The 26364-nt window shown below is 37.7% G+C and overlaps 1 protein-coding gene across 19 annotated transcripts in view; it reads left to right on the top strand.

The window, feature by feature from the left end:
- Positions 1–26001, top strand: part of Mff (mitochondrial fission factor) — a 29278-nt gene extending 3277 nt beyond the window's left edge. Inside the window, exons 2-13 of one of the 19 annotated variants that reach the window (XM_028874128.2) lie at positions 199–307; positions 925–1098; positions 1202–1274; positions 2084–2304; positions 3865–4034; positions 7850–7938; positions 9668–9742; positions 14652–14810; positions 18296–18328; positions 19899–19958; positions 24154–24238; positions 25202–26001. In XM_028874128.2, the coding sequence (XP_028729961.1) occupies positions 2124–2304; positions 3865–4034; positions 7850–7938; positions 9668–9742; positions 14652–14810; positions 18296–18328; positions 19899–19958; positions 24154–24238; positions 25202–25333 (984 nt within the window). In that variant the 5' untranslated portion in view covers positions 199–307; positions 925–1098; positions 1202–1274; positions 2084–2123 and the 3' untranslated portion in view covers positions 25334–26001. The remainder of the gene's footprint in view (positions 1–198; positions 308–924; positions 1099–1201; positions 1275–2083; positions 2305–3864; positions 4035–7849; positions 7939–9667; positions 9743–14651; positions 14811–18295; positions 18329–19898; positions 19959–24153; positions 24239–25201) is intronic. The other 18 variants (XM_028874123.2, XM_037210209.1, XM_028874127.2 and 15 more) reach the window with 18 other exon arrangements.
- The last annotated feature ends 363 nt before the right edge of the window (positions 26002–26364 follow it).

The raw sequence follows: 26364 nt of genomic DNA, 5'->3' as shown, positions 1-26364 counted from the left end.
CTGCCTTACATGGTGACTAGTCACAGGGTTCTGTCTGCAACACTAAAATTTGTGGGAAGCTTGAAGTTCTTTCTCTGTTTTTTCTTTTGCTTCTTAGTGTAAAGTTGTAAATCTTTGTGGCTTTTATTTGAAGAATTTGCAGGTGAGTCTCTAATAATGGCATCATCTAGCTTCTCAGTCACTGTTTTTCTCCCTCAGGCACAAAAGTGGCTCTCACTCTAGCACTTGCGCATTGGAGCAATTTAAGGATTTAATATGAAGCACAGAAGCTGATAGTGCCACATAGCAAGCCCGTTGTTTGACATTTGTGAGTAAACTTTTTTCTTGGGCTCCGTTTTCTCAGTCTTTAAGGCCTCTGCATGTCAGTTCCTTAAAAAGCAGACATTTAGGGGGGAAAAAAAAGAAGCTAGTTGGCAATTATAATGCAACTAGGTTTACCACACTAAGCAACCTTCAAGGAGTATGCTTTAAGGCCTGGAGTACGTTTCTGGTTTAAAGTCTTAACCTAGTTTACAGAATAACCCCTGTAATTAAGACACGTATATTGTCTTTAATGTTTTATTGCTCTTGACTTATAATATACTCTGCTGGGAACTTAGTGTAATTTGGCCTCCTTTTCAGGAAACTACTTATGCAACAAAGTTTTAGGCAACCTCAAATACATTTACTTTTACCCGTGTGTTTTCTTCATGATCTTTTTATATCCTATTGGAATGTGATTAGGGGAGTTTTCTGGTAGCCATGCTTCCCCCAATCTGACTTCACATTTCTTTATGTCATGATAGAACTTTCAATTACCCTAGTTGCAAAATCATGAAATTTGCTTTCTCAAATCAAGTCATTTTAAGAAAATAACTACTTTTATTCATAGTTCTTATAAAATGAATTGTTGAAATACTGATTTTTATTCTTTCTTTTTTACAGCTGGAAAAGCAGTGTCCGTGTTGTTATGTACACCTCCAAAAACAGTTCAGATCTGTAGGGGAGTTGTTGTGTAAAGTAAACAACTACAGGGTAGCAGTATTAATAGCTATTGTAGACGTGTGTTTGCTCTATTAAAATGAGTAAGAAATCGGGCAGTGACACATCACTAGGAAGGTCAGTGAAATTTTTTTCAGTTGAGCTGGTATTATAGGTTGACAGACAGTAGCTTAAAAGCTGCTTGCCATAAGCTAACCATGCTCTTTTATGCTTTTCTTAGCATTTTTTATTTGGGGGCAACATTCTTTCGACTACATCTCCCTGGAATCATGGATCCCTCTCCAATTTAGAAGGTTACTCAATGCATTTGTACTATTTTCCCCTCAAAGATATTTGATGCTTCCCAAAACTACATGTATAAATATGATATTAAATATAGGTTAATAATGTGAACATTTAAGCCCTTAAAATGAATGCATACATTAAGGGCGTATTGATATGAATCATGTATTTGGCAGTCATTGCATTTCAGTCATCAGATTAGTTTGCAATAAGAAGTTTTTATTTGCACTGAGTGATTTTTGAGGGAGCTATACTCTTCTTGGTAAATTGAGCATTACCCTTATTTGCCTTTGGATTCTGATTTTCATTGTTGAAGGGATTTATTTCATGCACGATGCCAGTTTCTGATTTCATTGCTATAAAGTCCAGGCAACATTATTCCACATAATTAGGATTATTTTTTTTTTCTTTGCAGTTTTAAAGATTGAACCAGGGCTTCATGCATGCTAGACAAGCACTCTACCTCTGAGCTATGTTCTTAAAGGCCTTCTGGTTGGGGATTTTTATTTCAGGCATTTTTGAGTTGCATATTTGCTTACATGTATATTTGCTTACACACAGAATGCTTATGTCTGTGCATTTGTATTGTGGTTATATAATACTTTAGAAACTTGCACCTAATCAGTGCCCTCTCCAGTTCATTGTCAGATGCTAAGTCAGAGCTTTATGTTGAAGAATGTTCTCTTTGATTATTTTCCTGCTCACGAGTGGGAAGTTGTTTCCTTTGCCCTTTCTACTATACAGTATTGTCTTCTGACATCGCTGCGTAGAGGAGATTGACTATCTCAGTCATCCCGATCTTAACCTTTTCTCTCTGTAGGGTGAGTGGGGCAGCATTTCCTTCTCCCACTGCTGCTGAGATGGCAGAAATTAGTCGAATTCAGTATGAAATGGAATACACCGAAGGTATTAGTCAGCGAATGAGGGTCCCGGAAAAATTAAAAGTAGCGCCTCCAAATGCTGACCTGGAACAAGGGTTCCAAGAAGGAATTCCAAATGCCAGTGTGATAATGCAAGTCCCAGAGAGGATCGTTGTTACAGGTATCTCATACTTGATTGAAAGTGTCCCAGTATTTGTTCTTTATTTTTATGAACATTTTAGTTTTTTCAAAATATTATTGAGAAAAAATATTTTCACACATTTTACAAATGTATGTAACCCCCTCCACACACACACACCACAGTCCTGATACAGAACATTTTTGTCACCTCAAGAGGCTTCCTGTTCCCATTCTCCATCATTCCCAACCCTTCAGCTCTCAGCAGCTGTGATCTCCTTTCTGTCCCTGGTCAGTGGAGTTGTCTTTCTTAGAATCTCCTGTAAATAGAGCTCTACAAATAGTCTGCTTTGCCTGGCTCCTTTTACTAAGAGTAATTTTCCCTCCTTTTTTCCTTCACCTCAGGGCTTTGAAGCTAGGACCTGATGCACTCTGGGCCAGTGCTGTCCCTCTGAGCTCTGTGTGCTGCCCTCTTACTGTTTCTCATCCATGAGGCAGGGTTTAAGTGTTCCACGCTGCCCAAGAATTTGCCCTGCAGAGCCCACAGTCCTTATACCTGTCATCCTTCTGCTTCAGCCTTCTGAACTGCTCAGGTTACAGGCCTGCCTGTAACCCAGCTTACTTTTTACTCTGTTTTTATTTGGGGACAGAGATGAGTGCACCCCTGAGACACTCAGGATCTTCCTGCTTTAACTCCTGCGTGCTGGAATTGCAGACTTGTGCTTGCGTACATGGCTAGTGTAATGCTTTTTTGAGATTCTTCCATATTGTTTCAAGTATTATGTGTTTATTCCACTTAATTGATAAGTAATATCCTGTGTGGGTACATTATCATTGGTTTATCCATTGACATTAAATGGACATTTCTGTTGTTTTCTTTTTGAGATTTATAGGATGAAATACATAAGAATATTCATGTACAAACTTTTAGGAGTACAAGTACTTTCATATCTCTAGAAGTGAAATGACTATAAGTTATATTTAACTTTTTCAAATGTTGACAAATTATTTTCCAAATGGTATACCGTGTTTCTTTTCAATCAATGATGTTAGTGAATTTTAGTTGCTTTATATCCATTTCCCTAGTGATTGATAATTTGGACGTGTATGCGTGTGTTTTTGACTTATTTACTTCTTATATTAGTTACTTTTCTATTGCTGTGATAAACACCATGACCAAGGCAATTTATAGAAGGAAGGGTTTATTTAAGTTTATGGTTCCAGAGGGATAAAAGTCCATCACTGTCATTGGGGGAGGCATGGTAGTGGACAGGTGTGGTGGCTGGAACAGCAGGCTGAGTGCTTACATCTTGAACTGCGAGCCCAAAGCAGAGAGAGAAATGGGAATGGAGTAAGGCTTTTTATCTCAGAGCTCCCATGCCATACTTCCATCACCAAGGCCCTGCCTCCTAAACCTCCCCAAATAGTGCCATCAACTGGTGAACAAGCACTCAGATATGACCAAGATTATAGGGACATTTGTCATTCAGACCAACATTTTGAAGCATGTATTCAAATGTTTTGTAATACAAATCTGACAGAGGGTAAAAACATTTAACAAACACCACTGTGAAATTTCCTCACCCCCTTTTTCTTCCCCTAGGAAATAATGAAGACATTTCCTTTTCAAGACCAGCAGATCTTGACCTTATCCAGTCCACTCCCTTTAAACCTCTGGCACTGAAAACACCACCACGTGTGCTCACACTAAGTGAGAGACCACTAGATTTTCTGGATTTAGAAAGACCACCTCCAACTCCTCAAAATGAAGAAGTAAGTAGAGTTACCACCCTTTATATTTGAAAGAATATAGGATAAAGTTAAAGAAGAGTTAAGCCATGAAGCATGTGTTAGCCTTATATGATGGAAGCTTTCTTTCATATGGCAATATTGGGATCAGTTGATTTTACAATTCTCTAAGTAAGGTATTACAAGTTTGTTTTTGTTTTCTAACTTAACAGTTATGTGGTAGGGAAGTAAAAATCTTAGAGAGCAAGTATGGCTACCATTTATGTAGACTTAAAAGAAGAATAGCTGTAACTGTTAATACCTACAATGATGCAGACAGTTTCCAAGTTTGTTTTTGTTCTACGCAGTGCTAGAGATTGAACCAGCATTTGGAAGTGCTAGGCAAATGCTTCATCACTCTGTTCCTAGGAAAGGAAGCTTTGCACTAGGAAATAATGACTGTGCCGTTTTGTTATAGAATCATCTGGCAAACAAACTAAGAAAGCCTTTCTCCTGACACTACTCATTCCTGCAGCTTGATGAGAGGTTCCCACCGAGTTAGTGGCATTGATATCCCTATTGACATAAAGTTGGTGGAAAAATAGACTTAAAGGTGTTAACAGTAGAATTAAAGTCTTGCCAGGGCTATTGACTTAAGACCAATATTGAAGGTTTTGTTCTTAAAGACAATATACAGACATACATTTTTATTAAAACTGGTACTCCTCTGTCAACTTTGATTTTTCCATGTAGTCCTTCCCAAAGAGGGTTATGTATTCATGTAAACCAGATTGGTGTAATTCCTAGTACTAGTCTTGCTGTTTCTTTAGGTTTAGTTTCTACTTAGGTAATTTAGGTCATATGTTCATAGGCGCCAGTATGAACATCTTGCATGTTTACTTAGTGAAAAGCACTACAATTTGTTAATTATGGCCAAAAATTGTCAAGTTACTTTTAAATTTTATTTATTTCGGCAACCATTTTTTGAGATTTTATGTATGAAACACTGCCCTCTGTAAGTTTTCCATCTGCATACTCTCAGCAGGACAGTAGGATGAGGTAAGGAGATGACATGAGTATACACAGAGCTTGTAAAGCTCTTCAATATCAGGAGGAAATCAATGGACTCTTGATATGCGTGCTGGCTAATTTTATATCAACTGGACACAGGCTAGACTCATCTGATAGCAGGGAACCCCAACTGAGAAAAAAACGCCTTCTTAACCTGTATAAGATTGGGCTGTAGGCAAATCCATAGGACATTTTCTTAATTAGTTATTGATGGGGGGGAGGGGCAGCCCATTGTGGGTGGTACCACTGTGGGCTGGTGGTCCTGAGTTCAATAAGAAACTAGGCTGAGCAAGCCATGAGGAGCAAGCTAGTAAACAGCACCCCTTCATGACCTCTGCATCAGCTCCCGCCTCCAGGTTCCTGCCCTGCTTGAGTTCCTGTCCTGACTTCCTTTAATGATAAACTGTGATGTGGAAGCATAAGCTGAATAATCCCTTTCCTCCCCAACTTGCTTTTGGTCATAGTATTTCATCATAGCAATAGTAACCCTCAGACAATATGTCTGTCTAATATTTGCCCATGTTTGGGAGGCTCCTCTAGACAAAATATTTCTTGGTAATCCTGCCAGCTGGAATTAGTAAAGAGCTATGCAATAAGCCATGTGAACAGGGCCTGAAACTTGAGTGCTTAAATCATGGCCATTCTCAATGTTCTTAGAGTCGATCTGGCTGTGTGATGAGGGAGGCAGAGGCTTTCACAACAACACTACCTCTCAAAAAGGAACTTCCCTAGGCAGCTAGGGCTGGTGTAAGATCTTTCAGAGAACATGGAAAGAGGTCTGTGAAGAAGAGTTAGAAATTATGCCTGTGCAATTTGTACCTCAAAGAGTGTGTTTAAGCTAGAGATTGGAACCCACCATCATGTCCTGTCTGTGAAGCAGTAGTATGGAAAGGTTAGCAATAACTTCCAAAGGCTCTTTGAAAAGTTCACTCCAGTACGAAGTGTCAGGTGATTTGGAAGAAGAAAAGTCAGTAGGCCTGTGTAAACTAGGACTCAGTTTTGGAAGACAAGAAAAAAATGTTTTCAGAAAGGGAACTTTTGTTCAAACCAACAGGCTTAAGCCGAAGCTGTCAGGTGGCATCTACAGGTGCCAAATCCTACATCAGTCTTGTACAGATGTACAGCCAGAGCTCAGGGACTAAAAGAAAGTATGTCCAGCTAAACCAGCCTTATCATAGGTCACATTAGTGGTCCTGGAGGCTGAAGATTACACAGAAAGCCATGGATATCTGTCAGAAAGTTAACCTAGCAAGCAGTCATTCAAGGCAACAGGTGGTTATCAGTACCCTAGGTGCAGTGTGTTGGTGACCCAATGTAATTGATAAAACCACTGTGAGAATGAAAAGCAGAAGACCATAGGCGACCTAAAGTATAACAAGCCACTCTAGTATGCCCTGAACTCATTGATGATGAAGACTCCCAGGTACTCAGTGAATACTCCAGTATGTCCTACAATAGCTAAAAAATAAAAATAAAAAAAAAAAAAATCAGAAAACTCATGCATATGAGTCTCATCACAATCCAGTGGCAATTTGTTTACTCTCTTTTCTTCCCCCTTATCCATGGAAAGAGAAGCTGAGAGTATAGGAGCAGAAAAAGCAACATTTTAAAATGAGAACAGTTTTGTGGTTTTATATTGTGCACATACACCCATGCATGATTCATTAATGTGTGTTCATTTTCTTTGTTTAGTTAGTTACCATATTGCACCCTTGTCTTAGAGTTTCTCTTGCTGTGATAAACCGCCATGACCAAAAATAACTTGGCACTGGAGAGATAGCTCAGTGGTTAAGAGCACTGCTTGCTCTTCCAGAGGTCCTGAGTTCAATTCCCGGCAACCACATGGTGGCTTACAACCATCCATAATGAGTTCTGTTGCTCTCTTCTGGCCTGCAGGCATACATGCAGATAGAACACAGTATACATAATAAAAAAATAAATCTTAAAAAAAAAAAAAAAAAACAACTTGGGGAGTAAAGGGTTTGTTTCATTCACAATTTCATGTAATAGTCCACTGATGAAGAAATCAAGTCAGGACTTGATAGGAACTAATATAAAGGACATGGAGGAGTGCTGATTACAGGCTTGCTCTCCAAAGTTCATTTGGACTATTTTCTTGTAACACCCAGGACCATCAGCCCAGGGTTGGTACCACCCACAGTGACCATCGGTCAAGAAAATGAAACAACAGCTTGCCCCCAGGCCAGTGGCAGGGGGTTTTGTCAGTTAAGGTTCCCTCTTCCAAAATAGCTCTAACATGTGTCAGGTTGGCATCAAACCAGGCAGCATGTCCTTCTCAGAGAAGTGCTTGCTGTGTATGCGTGAGAAGCTGGGCTGGAGCCAAAAGGAGCCACATGGAAAGCTGGGTACACTAGTACGTATCTGAGTAGTCCTGGTCCTGAGAAGCTGAAGACAGAAGGATCCTGGAGGCTTGCTAGCTGGCTAGACTGGCTGAATCACTAAGTGCTAGGTTCATTGAGAGACCCTGTCTGAAAAAATAAGGTGGAAAGTGGTTGAGGAAGATACCTGACATCAACCTCTGGCCTCCATACACATGTGCACACATGCACACATGCGCACACACAACAGAGGGAGAGGGGGAAAAAAGAAGATTTAAGACCAAGTCTTACCTGTCTGTAATGCACAGGTTTTGCTTCTTGGTTTGCTTTTCTCAGCTCCTTGTAGTTTTGTGAGTACCCTTGGACAAAGTTTTCTATGTTTTTTAATGCTAAATAGCTTCTAAGCTACCAAGAATATTCTGTTCCTTCCCTTTTTGTGTGCCTTAACAGATCCGAGCAGTTGGCAGGCTAAAAAGAGAGCGTTCTATGAGTGAAAATGCAGTTCGCCAGAATGGACAGTTGGTCAGAAACGATTCCATGTGAGTAGAATCACAGCATTGTATCTTTTTTTTGGTAGGAAAAAAATCATTGTAGATTTTCTTCTGTATTTTGTGTGTGCATACCTTTTTCTAAATAATTCTCATAGTTTTTAAAATCTGTTTTACATCAATGGTTATCACTTTGTACTTGTACTTTTTGTAGTCTGACAATCTGACAATTTTGTCTGTTGTGACAAATTTTCAGCCCTGGTTTTCTCTTCTGTGTGTCTGTCACTTTTATGGAAAGTGAATATTCTTTCTCCTTCACCTTTTGGTCAGTTTTCATGAACTCATCAGGAACCCTTTGTGATGTCAAGCATCATGTTAGCTTCTCTGGAAACTTAGCCAGCATCAGGCGATGACACATGTCCTTTAAGAGCTTACAAACGAGCCAGAGCACAGTCCCATTACCGCTCTTACAGTGCACCGTACTGAGTTGTAGTTTAGACCTGGCTGCAGAGTACAGTGGTGCAGAATGGGCTCTTTGCAGGGCAGGGGCTTAGTATTCAGAGTTGAAAGAAGACTATTTTTGTCTTTGCTTTGAAAGAAGTCTTTTGAACAAATTCACTGGCATCTCTAACCAGTCAGTGAAGTTGTATCTCAAATGTAAGTTTTTATTTGCTTTGTTGAAATTCTGTTCTCTATGTTGGGTGCAAGGGAAAACTGAGTTCTTCAATTGCTGGAGAGTCTCTCACAGCAGTTGCAGCTATCCTGAAGGATCACATAGGAAGAAGTTGGGTTCAAATGAATATATGTCTCCTTTATGAAAGACTGTCTGAAAGACTCCACATTATTAACAAGATTTTAAAAAATGAGTCAGTGACTGTTTTCCTGAGGTGTCTGGTTGGCAGATGTCAACATACCCATGAAACCCATTTTTCTAAAATTGTTTCCAAATATACACATAATAAAAAGACTCCACATGTATTCTTATGGCTAATGTGGGTAAAAAAAAAAAAAAAAAAGCACTAATTATTTCCTACTTGTAATGTGTAGTTTGAAAGGCAGTAGAATTTTCTAATAGGCTTTCCCACTATTTAAGTTGTGACTTGCTGTTTAAGCCCTTAATTGACTTTTTTTAATCTTAAAATTAAAACATGATTACTTCAGTATTGTATCACCATTTCACAAAGTATAGTATTGATGGCTAAGTTTAGATGAAGATAAAGGAAAAAGCTCTCCCTGTAAGTTCCTTGTAGCACAAAGGTTAAGAGCTAACAGATTCTTGATTTTCTTTAAATTGCCTTCATGGCATTTCCTATATATCTAGTAAAAACAAAGATCTTGATATTAATAAAAGTTTGTCCATTGTTAATTTTACAATTTACAGCTGAATTCCTATTTAAAGCTCTCCTATGTCTGGTTAAACTTAGGGATTTGTAAAATGTGCATAAAATGGGCATTGTTCATTTGGTAAACAAGAAACTATCTATCCATTCATAGTTTACATCCGCTCCAGTAATTGTTGAACTCCCCCTCCTTTAGACTGTTTTTTTTACATTAATTATGAACCATTATTCATGAATGTTTGTCTGCCTCCGCTCTCGTTTATTCTGTAGCTCATGAAGAGAAGTGCAGATGAGCAGGGACTTTGTTTCCTCAATACCTTTTAAGATGCAGTGACGTTGATTGTTGTCACAAAAATGAATTGTGACAATAGAATCGTAGTAGAATCATTTTCTTTGTTATAAAAACTGAATATGTAAAAGAAGCATAATTATTATTTAAGGTGGCACAGATCAGATTCTGCCCCAAGAAATAAAATTTCAAGGTTCCAGGCATCGATTTCTGCACCGGAGTACACGTAAGATTTTATCTGCTCTATTTTTCCCAAGTAGGGGTTGCTTTAATTTTACAGGCTTATGTTATTACTAATCTGTTTTACCATGTAACTGACATATAATACCCTAACTCTGTTCTAGTCCTTCTCCTTCAGGATTTCTCAAACTGTCACTATATATTTTATTAAGTGGGGCTGAGGGGCAAATCTAAGGAAGTTTTATATGGTTTGGTATATAGATGAAAGGAAAATGAAATAATTTCTGTACATAAAGAGAAAATCCTTTTTTGTTTTCTGGATTTTGCTTTGGTTGGCCTGTGAGTTCTCTGCAGATTACACTTAGCAAGGTTCAGCAATCCCAGTCATGTTTTTACACTTCAGCATCTTTCCTTGCTTTATTTTAGTCCAGAGGAAAATGAAGTCTTACATGTGGTTTGTCAAAAAAAATTGTTTTTGTTTGTTTGTTTGTTTTATTTTTATTTCGTTTCCCTATAGAAAATTATGTTTGGAGCAATCTTTTGAGATCTAAGTCCTTGTTTTCTCTAACTATGACAGTGTATAAGAATGACTGCCTGCTCCTGACGGTGGGACATTTTGATATGAAATGTAAAAATTCAAGCAGCATGTGCAAGGCCTGCACATACACCTGCATGTGCAAATAAATAGTCAGTGGTGCTCCCAAATAGCAGAGGAAACCACACTGATAGCCAACGACTATGGTTCCTTGCTGTGCTTCTGAAAGTTACTAAATTGCCTTAGTCATAGTAGCAGCAAATTACAGTTCTATTGAGGGTCCCAGAGAAGCCAGGTATAGTGCCACACACATTTAATCCCAGCAGAGAAAGGTGGAGCTCTGAATTCAAGGCCAGCCTGATAAACATAAGCTAGTATGTATGCTGAGACATTGTCTCAGAAAAATAAAAAATAAAAATAAATGTCCCAGAGAAATTAACAGAGTTTGTGTTTCAATGAAGACATTTTTCTTTCTACTTTTTCAAAGAGGCTAATTCTTCAACATTAACCTCACAGTTTGAGAAACATTCTTATGAAAACCTGTGGAGAGAGCTCTTCTACTTTGAACTTTCCTCTTAATGAGTTGTGCCAAGTCACTGATTTTCATTTAGTTCTGATATTGACTAGCCATTGTTTACTTAACCCTTATGTGTAAGAGTCTGTGAGCATGAGGTAGAGTTGTTACTAATGAAATAACAGGGTAAGCATGAGTACTTCTTCAGAAGTTTAAAACTTATTTAAAATACTAAACCTGAGATTTTGCTGTTTTATAATGTAGTAGCAGTTTATTATCAAAGTGCATTTTTTAAAATTATGTATAAGGCAGTATTTGTTTAAATACCTGATCTCAGTGCCTTGCATTATGTTTGGATTTTTTAATAATAGCTTACTCGTCAAAATTAAACAATAAAAAACAAAAAAGTAACTAAACCTTGGTTAAGTAGTGAGTGGACAGAGGTGAAAACCGAACTCCAAAAATCACTCTATCCCTCCACAGTTGATTCCACTAGAGGATGTTATAACTTGTGTTAGAGTGGTAAAATTATTTTTCTTTGTTGTTGTTATTGTTGTTTTCAGTGAAATTTATTGGTTAGAATGCATACAAGAGTACCTAAAGCCACTAAATTATTTTCCTAATTCCTAATAAAATTGCTAAATTCTTGTTCCTAGTTAAGATAATTTTCTCACCTTACAATATAAATAATCAGTTTAAAAGTAACCCTTCCTGTTCTGTTTTTGCTGTGTCTAGTGGACCGCTTTGTAAATGAATGAAAAGTTATATTTCTTACCAATTTTGTAAACTTTAATTCTTCTTTGAGGAACAGCCAGGGGAAAAAATGCTTTTTTGTTGTTGTTAGTCAAATATCTTTAATGGTTTTGTATCATCTTCATGTTGTGACCTGGGGAATGTAGCTCAGTAGAGGACGGACTTGCTTGGCATGTGTAGGTCCCTGGGTTTTATTCCAGGCACTGGGGGAAATATTTCTTTTTTAAATCCTGTTTTGTTTTGCAGGACGTAATTTCATTCTTTATTGTTCTACATAAGTATTTCTATTAAATTAGTTAAATATCAGAAAAGTTTTCTCTTGTTTATGACCATATCACATTTCATATGATCTTAGAATCTTAGAATTAGAAGAGATATGTAGATTTTTTTATTTTAAATTTATTTTTATTTATTGATTTTCTGATATGCATTATAATTAATCATTAGGAATAAAGTGAGGACCTGTAGATTATTTAGACTCTAACCTTCTATTCATTCTATCTTGAGAATTTTTTGCCACTAATCTGAAGTTAGTTTATGCTTGACTGCTTTATAAGATGACCACCTCATTTTCTGTGTATGTACTTTGAGATTTCTTTTTCTCCTTCTTTCATTTCCCTCCTTCCCTTCTTCCCACCTGCTCACCTCAGGCATGCTAAGTAAGTACTCCATCGGTGAATTATGTTCTCAGCCTGCTTTTCGAATTTAAGTAGTAAATAACTTTATTTTTTTACATTTTAATGGAGAAAATCCATTAATATTTATTATGAATTTGGAAACCCTCCATTGACATATTTGCTTTAAGATTATAATTCAAAATACTAAAAATGACGCTCATTCTACAGCGAGTTACTTGTTAATAGAGTATACAGAAAAACTCATTGTGAACCCTAAAATCAAAGAAACTGCTAATTTAAAACTTGCCTGATGACATTTAGCCAGTTTTGCTGCCGGCTTTATCAAACAGTGTACTTTTTGCAAACCTGTAACTCAGTGGAGGTGGTGCACATTGGGATTTCCTTCTTCCTCTATTGTAATATCTGTCTGTCTTTCCATCTCGGTAGCTTACCTGTCAGTGTGTTTCAGCCTCCAGGGGGAAGGGTGACTCGGGTAGGAGTTTCACCTCTGTGAGCATCAACCCCATGCCCTCACCCCACTCTCGAATATCTCCATGATGCAGTGAATAGTGATACAGAATTTAAGTTTCCAGTTCCGTCCCTGGTGACAACTGTAAACTTGAGCTCAGCACACAGGCTCTTCAGGTCTTCCTTGCTCTGTCTAAAGGATGCTTATTTGCAAGCCACACATAGGCTGCACTCCAGCCACTCTAGGAGTTTTGTTTGTTTGCTTCTCACTCTTTCTTCCTTCCTTCCTTCCTTCCTTCCTTCCTTCCTTCCTTCCTTCCTTCCTTCCTTCCTTCCTGTTGTTGTTGTTGTTGATTTTCCCCCAGCTATTCTAGGGTGTTTATTACAGAATTTGCCAAGTCCTGTGGATCAGATTTTACATTGACATTTTTATATATGTATGTATGTGTATAGGTATATATAAGATTCTACATTGATATTTGTATATATATTTATATAGGTATATAAGATTATACATTGATATTTGTATATATGTATGTATATATACAGGTATATATAAGATTACATTGACTCTCCCCCCCACCCCCCAGAGGATTGCCAGTCTCTGACATCTAAAAGCTTCAGTTTGTCTTGGCATCATTAGGCCAAATTCTAGAATTTCTATATATGCCAAGATTTGGCTTAGATTTTTCTCTTCTAAATAGTCTTTGGAAAGTGCAGTTTTTATATTTATTGCACCATTCTCTTTTAGATCATGAAGATATTGAAAGTTATTCATAAACAGAGAGATTATGTTTAAATTTTGAAACTGAAGATATTAGGTAACAGTAACTATCCTTTCCAAATTGTCCTAACTTTTTTTAAATTTTAGTTTCCAGTCTAGTATATATTAAGGGGAAAAGATTACACAGATTTTTCTTCATCATGGTTCTGCTTTTTCCTTTTGAATGTCATTTACAAAAATCAAAATTAGCCTAGTTTTGGTGGTTCGTGCCTTTAATTCCTATTGAGACAGAAGCAGGCAGATCTTTGAGTTTGAGGCCAGCCGGGACTACATAGTTTCAGGCCAGCCAGGGCTACATAATGAGACCCTGTCTCAAAAAAAAAAAAAAAAAAAAAAATTAAAAACAAGATTACCCTAATGTGCTTTGCTCTTTGAAACTATTGAACCCTCAGCTTAGAGTCTTGGCCCTCTTTTTGTAAAAAGAAAAGTCTCAAGTCCATGCATCAGTTAAATATATCATGCTCCAATACTAAATAGTTCTCTGAAGATACCAACACAACTATTAAGAATGTAGGCCTGAACTATGCAAACAGTTTTGTTTAAATGTGGTCAGTGCACCAAAAGAAATTGTGACTCTCAGTTCTTAATGAAGGAGTAATCAGATTATTGTCACTGAGAAGCCAAGAAATATCATTCATCTGCCATCATGGTAACTTAAATGCCCTTGTCTTCTTTCATTGTATTCCCAGACCTGGGACGTGTCATATTTTAGTCATCTAGCTAATTAAATTAAACAGTCAAAATGCAACTACAGTTTTCTGAGGTTTTAGCTCATCATTTCATTCATTTCCTTGTAAACTCAGTTTGCTTCATTGTCATTGTGAAGTATTTGAAATGATGTCTATGGACTCGTGCTGGATCCATGTGTTTAAATGTTGATATTTACATACCAGGATGCTGTGTCCTACTCTTTATCATTCATAAGCCATGTGCTGTGTTGATTTGTAGGTGTTGGCTTTACTGGATGGCTGTATGTGAATGACACTGACTAAACAATGCCTCCTTTCTCTCTACCAAGCCTTGAGCACACTCACTGCTGGATTCTTTCCCTCCAGTTGTTTCTTCTGCTCAGTTTGATACTTAGAATTACAGACCGACTGGTGTTACATCATGGCTGTTTTTTAAGAACAATTCAATGTTTTTTAACTTCTTCTATTTGTTCTCTTGGGGTATATTGAGGGTGGGAAGTGTGGTCAAGAAAACAGATTAAAAACTGCTCTGCTGAAGTTTTTGAAAATCTGACTTGAGTGTTTTTCTCTTCATTTGCTGTGCTTATGTGAACAGTGTGACACCATCGCCACCACAGGCTCGGGTCTGTCCTCCCCATATGCTACCTGAAGATGGAGCTAATCTTTCCTCTGCCCGTGGCATTTTGTCGCTTATCCAGTCTTCTACTCGTAGGGCTTACCAGCAGATCTTGGATGTGCTGGATGAAAATCGCAGGTGATTGGTCGCAGCGGCTTTGCCGCTTTGTTGCATATGTTTTGGCTCCTTATTTAGTGGACTGTGGTGTTGTCTTTTTGTTTGCTCCTTTCGGTCTTTTTCTAAGATGCTATGGTTTGAAATGGCTTGCTTGCTTTCTTTTCATTTGAAATTATTGTCCAAAATTCACATTTCACAAGATTACATTAGCTTTGCCTGAGTTATGGAAGGCATTTAGTTCTGCACATAGGAAGTGTAACAACTTTTTTCAGTGGCTTTGCTGGCCTATTCTAAGTGCTTGATTCCACTTGGAAATATGGCAGAGGGACTGTTGGACTGAGTGTGACATCTGGGACTTGAGCATACTACTTGTCTTCAGTTTTTTGATTTAATTACCTGTACTAGTGAAGTAATAAAGAAGGTAGGAGATGTTGCTGTAGCTCCCAACACACTTTCTTCCTATTAGCTATGGATTCTAGGCCCAGACTAGAAATTCTATGTGCTATTGCCATTTTTGGATAATGCTGGTATTTTTCAATATATTCATAGTCTAATACCTCATTTTGAATATCTCCAAGTAGTATCATTAGAATCCTACTTCAGCTTGTTTAAACAAGTAATTTTTTTTTTTTACCTTTGTTCTTTTCTTCATTAACTTACAGTATTTTAAAAAGATGGAGTCCCAGAGCTTTGTTGACGTCATCTGGGAAAGTCAGATGAGCTTCACTCCAGCTCTGAACATTGGTCTCATGGCTTTGAAAGTCACTGTTTGCATTTTTGTTTTCATTTTATTAGATGATTAGTGTTTGTACTTTTGAATGAATCCCAATAAATGTAGCCTTAATTTCTTAACCTGGTGTGTCTCTGGCTTGCTCAGAACAAGCTTGTTCTTGCTGCGCCTTTAGTCCTCGCAGAACCAGCTCTTCACCTGCGCCAGGAGTGTCTGGACTGTTCATGCTGTTGATCCAGGGCCTTCTCTGTCTCCCCAGGTTAATGTAATGGGACATGTTTGGGCCATAGGACTTCACACACTGTAGTGAAGAAAGCTTTGAGGCCTACAGCATCAAAGACAAATTATCAATATCGTATATGTATATGTATGTATGTATATAGAGATAGACTTTTTAGTTATTGGGTTGTTTCTTTTCCTCCAAGGGTTTAGAGTCCCTTTCAGCTCTCTGAAGCTTCATGAACTCTATTTGGAAGTGATAGTCAGCAGCAGGGTTCAGAAGGAACAGGGTTCAGATAGTGGAAATCTCTCAGATTCATTCTGGATTCCTCCACTCAACAGCTAGCTGCATGCTGGCCTTAAGCATATAACTTGTGTCTCTTCTCTGGGCCTCCTTTTCCTCATCTGTTGAGTAGGTGAAGAGGGATTATACTTGGCCGACTAGATTCTTGAGACAAGTCTTCTGCCCTTCACCATTATTTAAAATGTGGGGCTGATGGCTTCAAATTGCTTTCTTGGTATAGTAGGAGATTCTTGGAGGTCATGACCAGAAAGCACTGACATTAGAAGCTCAAATCGGTAAAAGCTGTTTCTACCTTCTTCTTTCACTCCACCAGATGTCTTCTTTAACTTTCTTGTTATAGTAGCCCCTTAGGAGAAATGGCATTCATGGGTTAGAATTTATCATGTTTGATGCTATTGTAGTGAAGACATCCAGATGAAAAAGCGGTATCTAGATCATAGGTAGGTGAATTCATCACTAGATGACAGAGTTACAGTCCATTGTTACTGTCCCACCTCCTGCCAGCATATCCATAGCTCAGATGCAGTGATGTGGCACTTGGAGAAGTGTGGATTTTTTTCCCTCTATGGTGAGAAAAAATATTGCCTAAAATTCAAGCATACAAAATCTGAAATCTTACCAGTGTAAAGTTTGTATGCTTAAAAGTAAAGTATGAAAAACTATTTAGAATATAACTTAGTGACTTAAATAATCTTATTAACCCAATTAAACTTTCTAAAAGAAAGAGCTGGATGTGGTAGCTCACAGCTTAATCCTGACACTTGGGAATCTGAGGCAGGAGGATTGCCTTGAGCTCAAGGCCAACCTAGGGTATAGAGTAGAATTTTGAATCAAAAATCAAAAAAGAGCTGGGCATGATGGCATATGCCTTTAATCCCAGCAGCACTCAGAAGACAGATGTCTGTGAGTTCCAGGCTAGCCAGGGCTACATAGTTTCTAGATATACTCATCACTTGGTACCTTCAATCCCAGAGTGGGTTCTCTTCAGCCTCACCAGTGCTTTCATTACTGAAAGGTTCGGTTTTTTGGTTTTATTTTAATTATACAAAGTTCAATCAGAATTTTAAATGCCAAATCAGTTTTTGCTTCTGCTGTGGAAGAGGTTGGCCAGATTTTTCAAAGAAATGGGAATGTGAAATTTGGATAATGTTCTACTTGCATGAATATAAAATAATACTGCTTATACAGTTTTCAGCGCTTTTATGTTCCTTGCTGTTCATCATTTTTTCTTTTCTGTGTTATTGCTCTTGGCTATCGTGTTAATGCAGTATCTTTGTACCTGGGAGTGCACATTAAATACAGTGAATGTGAAGTAGAACTATTTGTCAGAAAAAGCAAGAGCTTCCTGTTTGTTTTTTATTGTAAAATGATGCAGATTCCTAGTTTCTCAGCTATTTTTAGTTTGGACATTAAGTGGCATTATAACTATACTGAGTTTTCTTTCTCTGGTGAACTTGGTTTAGGTTATCTAAACAGTTAAGCACAAAAACCAAATGAATACCTAGGTGCTATTACAAAAATTCATACACACAAGTTAGCTCTGTACATTGGGAAAACTGACCAAAACCTCAGGAGAAGTCACCAGGTGTTCTCTGCCCAGTTGGCAGCAGGAAAGCACTGTTAAGATTTGTCTTTTGCAGGGCTCTCCTGTATTTGCTAGAGCTGCACATCTAATTCTCAGTGTAAAATACTACCATCTTCTAGAGAAAACAGTCTGTTATGTGTAAAACATTAGTTAATCATTGATATATGAGTTGTGCATAAGCTTTTGTTGGAGTGGCTTGATTATTTTTAGTTTTCCTTTAGCAGGTTATACTTTTTTTTTTGAATGACTGGCATAAGAAACCCATGTATGAATGGTTTCTATTTTTGGCAAGTATCCATAAAATATGTAACATACAAGACTACAGCTCATAGAATATCTGTTACAACTTTTGTTTTTAAAAATGTTTAATTCTTGGTTCTCCACTCAACTTGTTTAATTACTATAATAGTTGAAATTTTTATAGAGAAGAAATGTATTCTCTTAATTAAGACTGTTTTTAACTCAAAAATGTCAGTATACAAACTAATACTCAAATTTGATAGCCTTAGGTTTCCTTCCCTTTGCCACTCTAATTACAAAATACACTATTGAACTGTTTCTTTTGACATTAGAGCATTCTTATGGTAGAAACTGGTGCTTGAATGAAGTTTCTAATTTTGCCAAATACCTGTCTAATTTACTTTTATATTATATGTATCAATTGCCAGTGTGAGAAGACAAAATGAGATACGTTGTGAAAGGTAACTGTATTGTTTCTCGCTCTGCATTTGTAAAAGGGAAATCTCTGTGGTGGAAAATGTTGAATATGGCAGATTATTTTGGCCATATTAACACACTCTTTAAAAAACCTTTAGGAAGCACACAAGAGTGCCTTCATTTTGTTACCCATTCTCCTATTTTATAATTTAAGTGACTACAGTACATACTTTTCCTTAGTTCATGAACTAGAAGTTAGTAAGACTTAAAAACCTATCTGAAGAATGTGTGATTCAGCAGACCTCTATAGCAAACAGAATGAGCCAAACCTGTCTCTCCCTCAGGTCTCTTAATCCCTTTTATTCTGGGCTCCAAAAATAAGGATATTTTAGGCCCTAGTAATCACTTTAGGGCACACAGAAAGTCAACGTTAAATTTTTCATTTATATACTAAGTTGTTTTAAAAAAAAAAAATAGTCACTTATGGGGCTAGGATTGTAGATCCGTTGAAGTGCTCAATTAGCATTGAAAAGGCCCCAGCTTTGATCCCCAGCTCCACATGAAGTAGGGTGTGGAGGCAGAAGGATCAGAAGATAAAGGTCATCCTCAGCTACACATAACTTGGGGCCAAACTGTGCTGTATGAGACCTTGTGTCAAAAAGAAAGAAAAAATTAAAAGCAGAAAAGAAAATAGTGGTTTATATTTCACAACTGTTAGTGTCAGAAAAGGATAGAACAAGCGTTTCTAAACTCTATGGTGATTGCCATTATACGTACAGTGAAGCAAACCTGATTAGTTACTTCGAAAAATGTCCCTACATGGACCCTCTTCTCATCTCTTGATTATTATTTTAGACAGTTCACTGGTAGGGGCTTAGAGTATGTTTCTTGATTTTAGCAAATTTAATTGAAAAGGTTCCAACTTAAGCAGGTAGAAGACTAATTGTCCTGTCACACTAAAGCATGTACTAAGACTAAAGGAAAAGCCCCACAAAGTTTTCCAGTGCACCTTGGTCCTCATGCAGCAGCCCTGTATGTCATTCATGGTTGTCTCAAGTTCAGTTGCACTCACATACTGATTGTACTTCCGGTAGTCTCCCTAGCCTTTGTCGGCCCTGTCTTTACCCTGCTTACCTGTGTTTGAATGGGACACAGCTGCATTAAGACATAAGGCTTATTTGACTAATCAGAATGAAGCAAGAGGGAAGGACTTGTGGGCAGTGGATATTTGTTTAAATTTCTAGTTTATATTTGAGCAACCATGGTCATGCAGGTGCTACTAACAGAAATTCTTGACATGCTTTTAAAGTGGCTAGTGGCTTTCTTTTTCCAATTGAAAAAGAGGAATTACACTTTTTAAACAGCACCGTAGAGAATTATATGTTGGTGCTATTTTGTCATATTTCTTTTTTTTATTATGAAGTGTTAAATTATGAAAATCATTAAAATGGGGAGGACACATGAAACAAGGATTTTCAAAGCATTTGAGGGCTATTATATTGTGCTGAAGCATACAATATAATCCTATCTGACATTTCTTTGTCTTGTTTTTGCTTTATTTTTGTACTTCTCTGTTTCCTGACTGTCTTGTGTCTTCTGCAAACCCTGCCCTAGACCTGTGTTGCGTGGTGGGTCAGCTGCCGCCACTTCTAATCCTCATCATGACAACGTCAGGTAACTTGAGACTTTGTGATTACCAAAGGACACACGGATGTGATGGAGCTTGTATTGTGCAGGACATCAGAATGCATGCCATAGCTATGATTGTATACATGTACAGCTTAGGCCTCTGCAGATTTCTCTCAAGAGAAATACTGTGTTTTGCTAAGAACAGAGATGATAATTAGTCCTGACATTTGTCCACCAGAATATGAGAACATTGTATAATAATAAAGATTATGGGGCTGGAGAGATGGCTCAGAGGTTAAGAGCACTGTCTGCTCTTCCAAAGGTCCTAAGTTCAATTCCCAGCAACCACATGGTGGCTCACAACCACCTGTAATGAGATCTAGTGCCCTCTTCTGGCCTGCAGGCATACATGCAGGCAGAACATTGTACACATTAAAAAAAAAAAAAAAAAAAAAAGATTATGGTTGGGTATGGTGGCACATGCCTTTAATCCAGCACGCAAGAGGCAGAAGCAGGCAGATCTCTTATGATTTTGAGGCCATCCTGATCTATATAGTGAGTTCCAGATGAGCCAGAGCTATATAGTGAGACCCTGTCTCAACATTCCCTGCCCAAAAAATTATGGCATTGTGTGATTAGAATATCTGATTATGCCGGGCGGTGGTGGCACACACCTTTAATCCCAGCACTCGGGAGGCAGAGCCAGGTGGATCTCTGTGAGTTCGAGGCCAGCCTGGACTACCAAGTGAGTTCCAGGAAAGGCGCAAAGCTACACAGAGAAACCCCGTCTTGAAAAAACAAAAAAAAAAAAAAAAAAGGAATATCTGATTACATTTATAGCAGTATTTTAGTAGCTTTATAAGTGATAAAAGATATAATCTTAAATCTTGTTTTTTGTACATAACCTTTTATCACCTGTTGATTTGAGCCTTTGTCTATAGTATTTACCCTTTTCATACTATCAGATGTGCTTGACAGTACAAGTGTGCTCTCGGGGCAAAACCTTCAAGTATTTCCCATCTTCTGCAAGGACACAGAAAATGCTGTCACTCATCAATTTCCAAGCCAGTTTAAGTAGAGCTGTGCTGTAGCAGTGGGTTTAAATCTGGCAGCATTGTTTATCTTCTCCGAAGAGGCTGGCGTGTTCCTAAGCAGGAGAAAAGAGAACCATCCATTTCTTGTTAATCTCATCCATGTTGCCTTGGTGGTCCCTGACCGCTGTGCTTCCTCATTTCTTCTGCATCATAATTTAGGCCACAGTGGTCTCTCCTGATAGTTCTTGTTAGTTTTTAGTCCTTTAACTTTCTGAGAAGGTGTTTTCAATGAGTGGTAGGTATGACAGCATTTGTTAGAGTTTTCAGTTCTGAAAATACAGTTTTAGTTTAAAATAAATTCATACTTTTTTGTTTTAAATTGAAGGTGCAATCTGGTTATATACTTAACTTTTTTAAAATTTCATTTATGTATTTAATGTATAGTAGTGCTATTTTTCCATGTATGCCTGTACACTAGAAGAGGGCACCGGCTGCCATGTGGGTGCTGGGAATTGAACTGAGGACCTCTGGAAGAGCAACCAGTGCTCTTAACTCCTGAATCATCTCTCCAGCCCCATACTTAACTTTTTTTACAAATGAAAATTGTCTTTAGATTTCTAAAATGTTGGTAATTTTTTCATGTATTTTATTTTACTTTATTTCTTTGTTAAATAAAGTAGTTCTCTCTGTGAGCGTGCGTTGATGTGGGTGAGCATGTCTGTTTCTTGGCCTGTGTGGGTGACGGGGTGGGAGGGCCTGTATGGGTGCAGTGCATAAGCATGTGGAGCAAAAGGTCACCCTTGGGTGTCTGTGTCATTCCTCAGGTGTTGTCCACCTTGGTTTTTGAGACAGGGTCTCCCACTTTGCTTGGAACTTGCTAATTGGGCCAAGTTGGCTGGCCACCAAGCCACAGGAATCCTCCTGTCTCTGCCTCCTGGATTACAGGGATGTTTCCCTATGCCCAGCTTTCTTATTTTTAACATGGGTTCTGGGGATCAAACTTAGGTTCTCACCTTTGGACAGTAAGCATTACTGGCTGAGTGTCACCCAGCCTTGCATTCACCTTTGATATGGGTGCTGCTGTTCTTTGATTATTATTCATCATCCAGTTATTCATCTCATGTGTGACCTTGGGGAAATAGAAAAGTTTTATTATTTTGAGCATAAAATATAGAAATAAAAAATCTTTGACCCATATTTTTCCCCACTAATGATTTAATAATTTATGGGGGCAGGTTGTATTATTGTGGTTCTGAGGACAAACTCAGAGACTTGCACAGGTAAGCAAGTGTTCTGCCACTGAGCTACACCCCCTAATCCTCTAGTTCCATTTTAGTATTTATGAGTATTATGCTCAGTTTATTAAACTCACAGTTCCATTTCTGCTTAGTTTGAGTATTTCAAGACACATTGTTTCTAAGAGGGAAGGCATGGCTAATGCAAATCATCTGACCTAGCCATAAGAGAAAATGCAAGTCAGAGATAGTTGTAGATTATCTGAAATGGGTACATGCCATCGATTATTTAAATCTACTTTGCATGCTTTATTAAGGTATTTTTGGGGTGGTTTTAACATTTGAAACAGTAGAACTTTGTGCATAGACATATTAGCATGCCTGTATGAAATATATAATCTGCTTTATATCCCTTTATGTAAGGTTATATAGTTTTTGTAATGGGGAATTTCTGGGAAGATTAGAGTATATGATCCATGTGCCAATTCTGTGTAGCTTGTGTAAGAGTAACTTTTAATTTTACTTATATTCTGTTCCATATCACTTCACTAAAATAACCATATAGAATATAAATTAGATACACATGTAAATAAATTGTATTTGTATAAAATATATCTCAGTAAAAGTGTTTGTTAAAATGAATTTTAAAATGTGGAAACCTGGTGGTAGAGTGATAGCTTGGCAAGTTAAGAGTGCTTGCTGTTCTTCTAGAGTTCTCGAGTTCAGTTCCCAGTACTCGTGGGCAGCTCATAACCACCATCACTAACTCCAGCTCCAGGGGATCCAGGTCTCCTCATATACCCATGTGGAATACACTCAGACACACAGACACACACACACACACACACACAGACACACACACACACTTCACATTCTTTTCTTTAAAATATAGAAACCTAGACAAATGGAAGAAATAGTATTTCTGCATATTTATGTTTTAAATTTTTATTTTGAAGTTTTATACCTGTAGCCAGGCATGGTAGTCCATGATTGTAACCCCAACACTTGGGAGGATGAGGCAGGAGGATCAGGAGTAGATGGCCATCCACTGCCACATAGCAAGTTTGAGATTAGTCATGTGAGACTCCATTTCTAAAATGCCACTGTATCCCCACGTTAGTGCCCTTTTAGAAGTGAATGCATTTTAACAAAAAGTACTATTTAAGGTTCTTTCTTTGCATTGTCTTGGTGGTTTTCCAGCATTATTATTTTATATGCAGCCTCTTGTTGGCTTATTACTGAGCCCGTTTTGTAGCTAAGTGAAGTATAGTTACAAGAGATTTAGAAGATTGTATACTCATTTTTGTAGGAGAATACAATAAAGAGTAACTGGAAATCAGAAGTAAAGTTAAAAAAAAAAAGCTAAAGAAAGGCAGGCAGAAGTGGAAGAGTAATAAATGGTCGGTCTCCTGTCCATAGTTAACTTTGCATTCCCTGCCATTGAGTCTCTGTCTACAGAATGACATGTGGACATGGCTCATGTATAACTCTTGGGTGTCAGTGTATCCTACAGTGGCAGATCTCAGGCCCTTTTAGACAGAGACCTTTCCTTTAACGTTGCTGCATTTTCTGCCTTGAAAAAAGTATCTAATAAGATTTTTTTTCCTCATCTTTCGCAGCATCATAGGTAGTTGACTTAAGCTACTTTTCCTTATTTGTGTCAATTCAAATGGGAAATGCAGCTGGGTGGTGGTGGCGCACGCCTTTAATCCCAGCACTTGGGAGGCAGAGGCAGGAGGATCTCTGTGAGTTCGAGGCCAGCCTGGCCTACAGAGCGAGATCCGGGAAAGGTGCAAAGCTACACAGAGAAACCCTGTATCAAAAAACCAAAAAAGAAAAAAAATGGGAAATGCTTATTTATATTGTTAAGCATGAGTCTTTTGAATACTTCCTTCAGTAGTGTATGACATGACACATGACTTGACAATTACTCTTAGTTTTTAACTTGTCTTTCCATATCTTATCTGCTAGGTATGGCATTTCAAACATAGATGCAGCCATTGAAGGAGCATCAGATGACATGACTGTGGTAGATGCAGCTTCATTAAGACGTCAGGTAATTACTGCCCCAAATAAAATAAAACCTAAAGCTATCTCTGTGAAATATTTCAGAGTAATAGTTTGCATAATTTTATTATTTTCTCTCCTATGGATCCCATGAGTTCAGGTTATCTAGTAAGCCATAATTGATTTTCTCAGATTTATTACAGATTTGTTAAACCATCATTCAAATGTTTTTGACCAACATAAAACATTGATACCAAAATGATTGATATAATCTGGCCAGTATCAAAGAATCTTGATATACTAATAAACCAATCTAGTCCTCAGTTATGTGTTTTGCTTTTGATATGTGGACAGTCACTTTGGGGATCTTTGTTAGTATGTATAATTTCTTCACTTTAGAAACCACTGCTTTGAGTTTTCCCATTGCCTCTACATACATATTTCACGAGCCTACCCATAATCCCTGTCTTATAACTGGTTCTCATGTGCTTATTTTTGATGTGCATTCCTGCTGCCTCTACACAGAGGCAGTCCCAAGCAGAGAAGGTATATTTGGTGTTCTCATTATGTATGCCAAATATATAATGAAGCTCTGAGTGGCATATCAGACGGTCCACTATCATAGGTGATTTGGGGCTGTCTGGGTATGGAGTGGACTGAGAACACAGTTCTCCAAGTCCCAGACGACACAACTGAGCTCATGGGGGAGGCACGGAGAAGAGCAGACATTCTCTGCTCCTTCTATGATAGACCCTCCTGACACACTTCATGTTTCCCACCAGAAGAACATAGTGCAACAGTGTCCTTACACACTTTCTTTCCCTAACTCAGATTCACAGAATGGAAATTTAAACTATTGTGGGCAGTATTTTCTTTTCTATTTACAATTATATTTATTTTGATCCAAATGGAATTTTCTGTGTAATAATTTCTTTGACAGGTTAATGTACTATTTTTTAAAAATCTGATTGCTGTATGCATTAGTACTGTTTTGTATTTGTCTTTCACTTAGATAATCAAATTAAATAGACGTCTGCAACTTCTAGAAGAGGAGAATAAAGAACGTGCTAAAAGAGAAATGGTCATGTATTCAATTACTGTAGCATTCTGGCTGCTTAATAGCTGGCTCTGGTTTCGACGCTAGAGGTAACCTCAGCATTCACATATATTGATTGTCTCAACATCTGGAAATATAAAGGATTTGCAAACTTCGTTGTTTCTGTCTTTGCATTGTATGCCGTTTTATAATCCCAGCCCTGGAAATGTATTTCTTCCAGAAAGCAGGGGACTGTTCTGTTACTGATCTGCATTCAGCCAGTTCCGAAGTGGCTCCTACACACTCTGTTTTTGCATGTTTTGTAAATAGGCTTAGGTTTGTTTGTTTGTTCTTAAAGAAAATCACTTTTTTGGGGGGGCCTCATCAGTCTGTGCAGCTAATTCTCTAAAAAGAAATGACAGTCATAAAGAGTGAGTTTAGAAAACTATCTGTAAAAGAAAACAGTGTTTCTCAGATGATTAACCAATTTCTTTGATAGATGCTTTTTGTATCTGCATCACAACATAAATGCTTTTGAAGTCATAGTCTGGTGCAGCACTTAAGAAAAGTCAAACCACCTAACTCTTCTTGATCACCTGTACAGCGGGAGTGTAAAAAACTCCTAACGATTCAGCAGTTTATCTGTGTGCAATATGTTATTCTGATTTTCATCTTAGTTTTCTATAAAATATGTTTTTACCAAGTCCATGTGTGAATGATTTAAAAAACTAAAAATGAGGTATAAATGTAGTGTACTTAATAAACTGTCAACCAAAGCAATGTCTATGGAAAGATTTATTTCATCAAATGGTGCTATGGGCTAAATATCTTATCCGAGTCTTCCTGTCCCAGTGCATTAGTGACCTGCAGGTCATAAGAGCCTCCTGGATTTCTCAGATCTCCACCCTGGAGCTGGGCTTGTAGGCACTGTAAATGGTTTGCTAATTTATTGAATCTATCAAAGTGATTCATAACAAAACCAAAAACCTTTATAAAACTATCATTTTTCTCATTGTAATATTTACTTGCTAATACACTAATCTCATAAAAATTAAACATGAGTAAAGCCAAGGTTTAGGAGCCTTTTATATTCAAAAGCACATTTCAAGAGCAGGTAGAATTCAGCTAGGTGCAATATT

This window comes from Peromyscus leucopus, chromosome 13 (assembly GCF_004664715.2).
Source record: "Peromyscus leucopus breed LL Stock chromosome 13, UCI_PerLeu_2.1, whole genome shotgun sequence".
Taxonomy (NCBI): Eukaryota; Metazoa; Chordata; class Mammalia; order Rodentia; family Cricetidae; genus Peromyscus; species Peromyscus leucopus.
The sequence above is the reverse complement of the archived record's forward strand: the minus strand, read 5'-3'. Positions and strand labels throughout refer to the sequence as shown.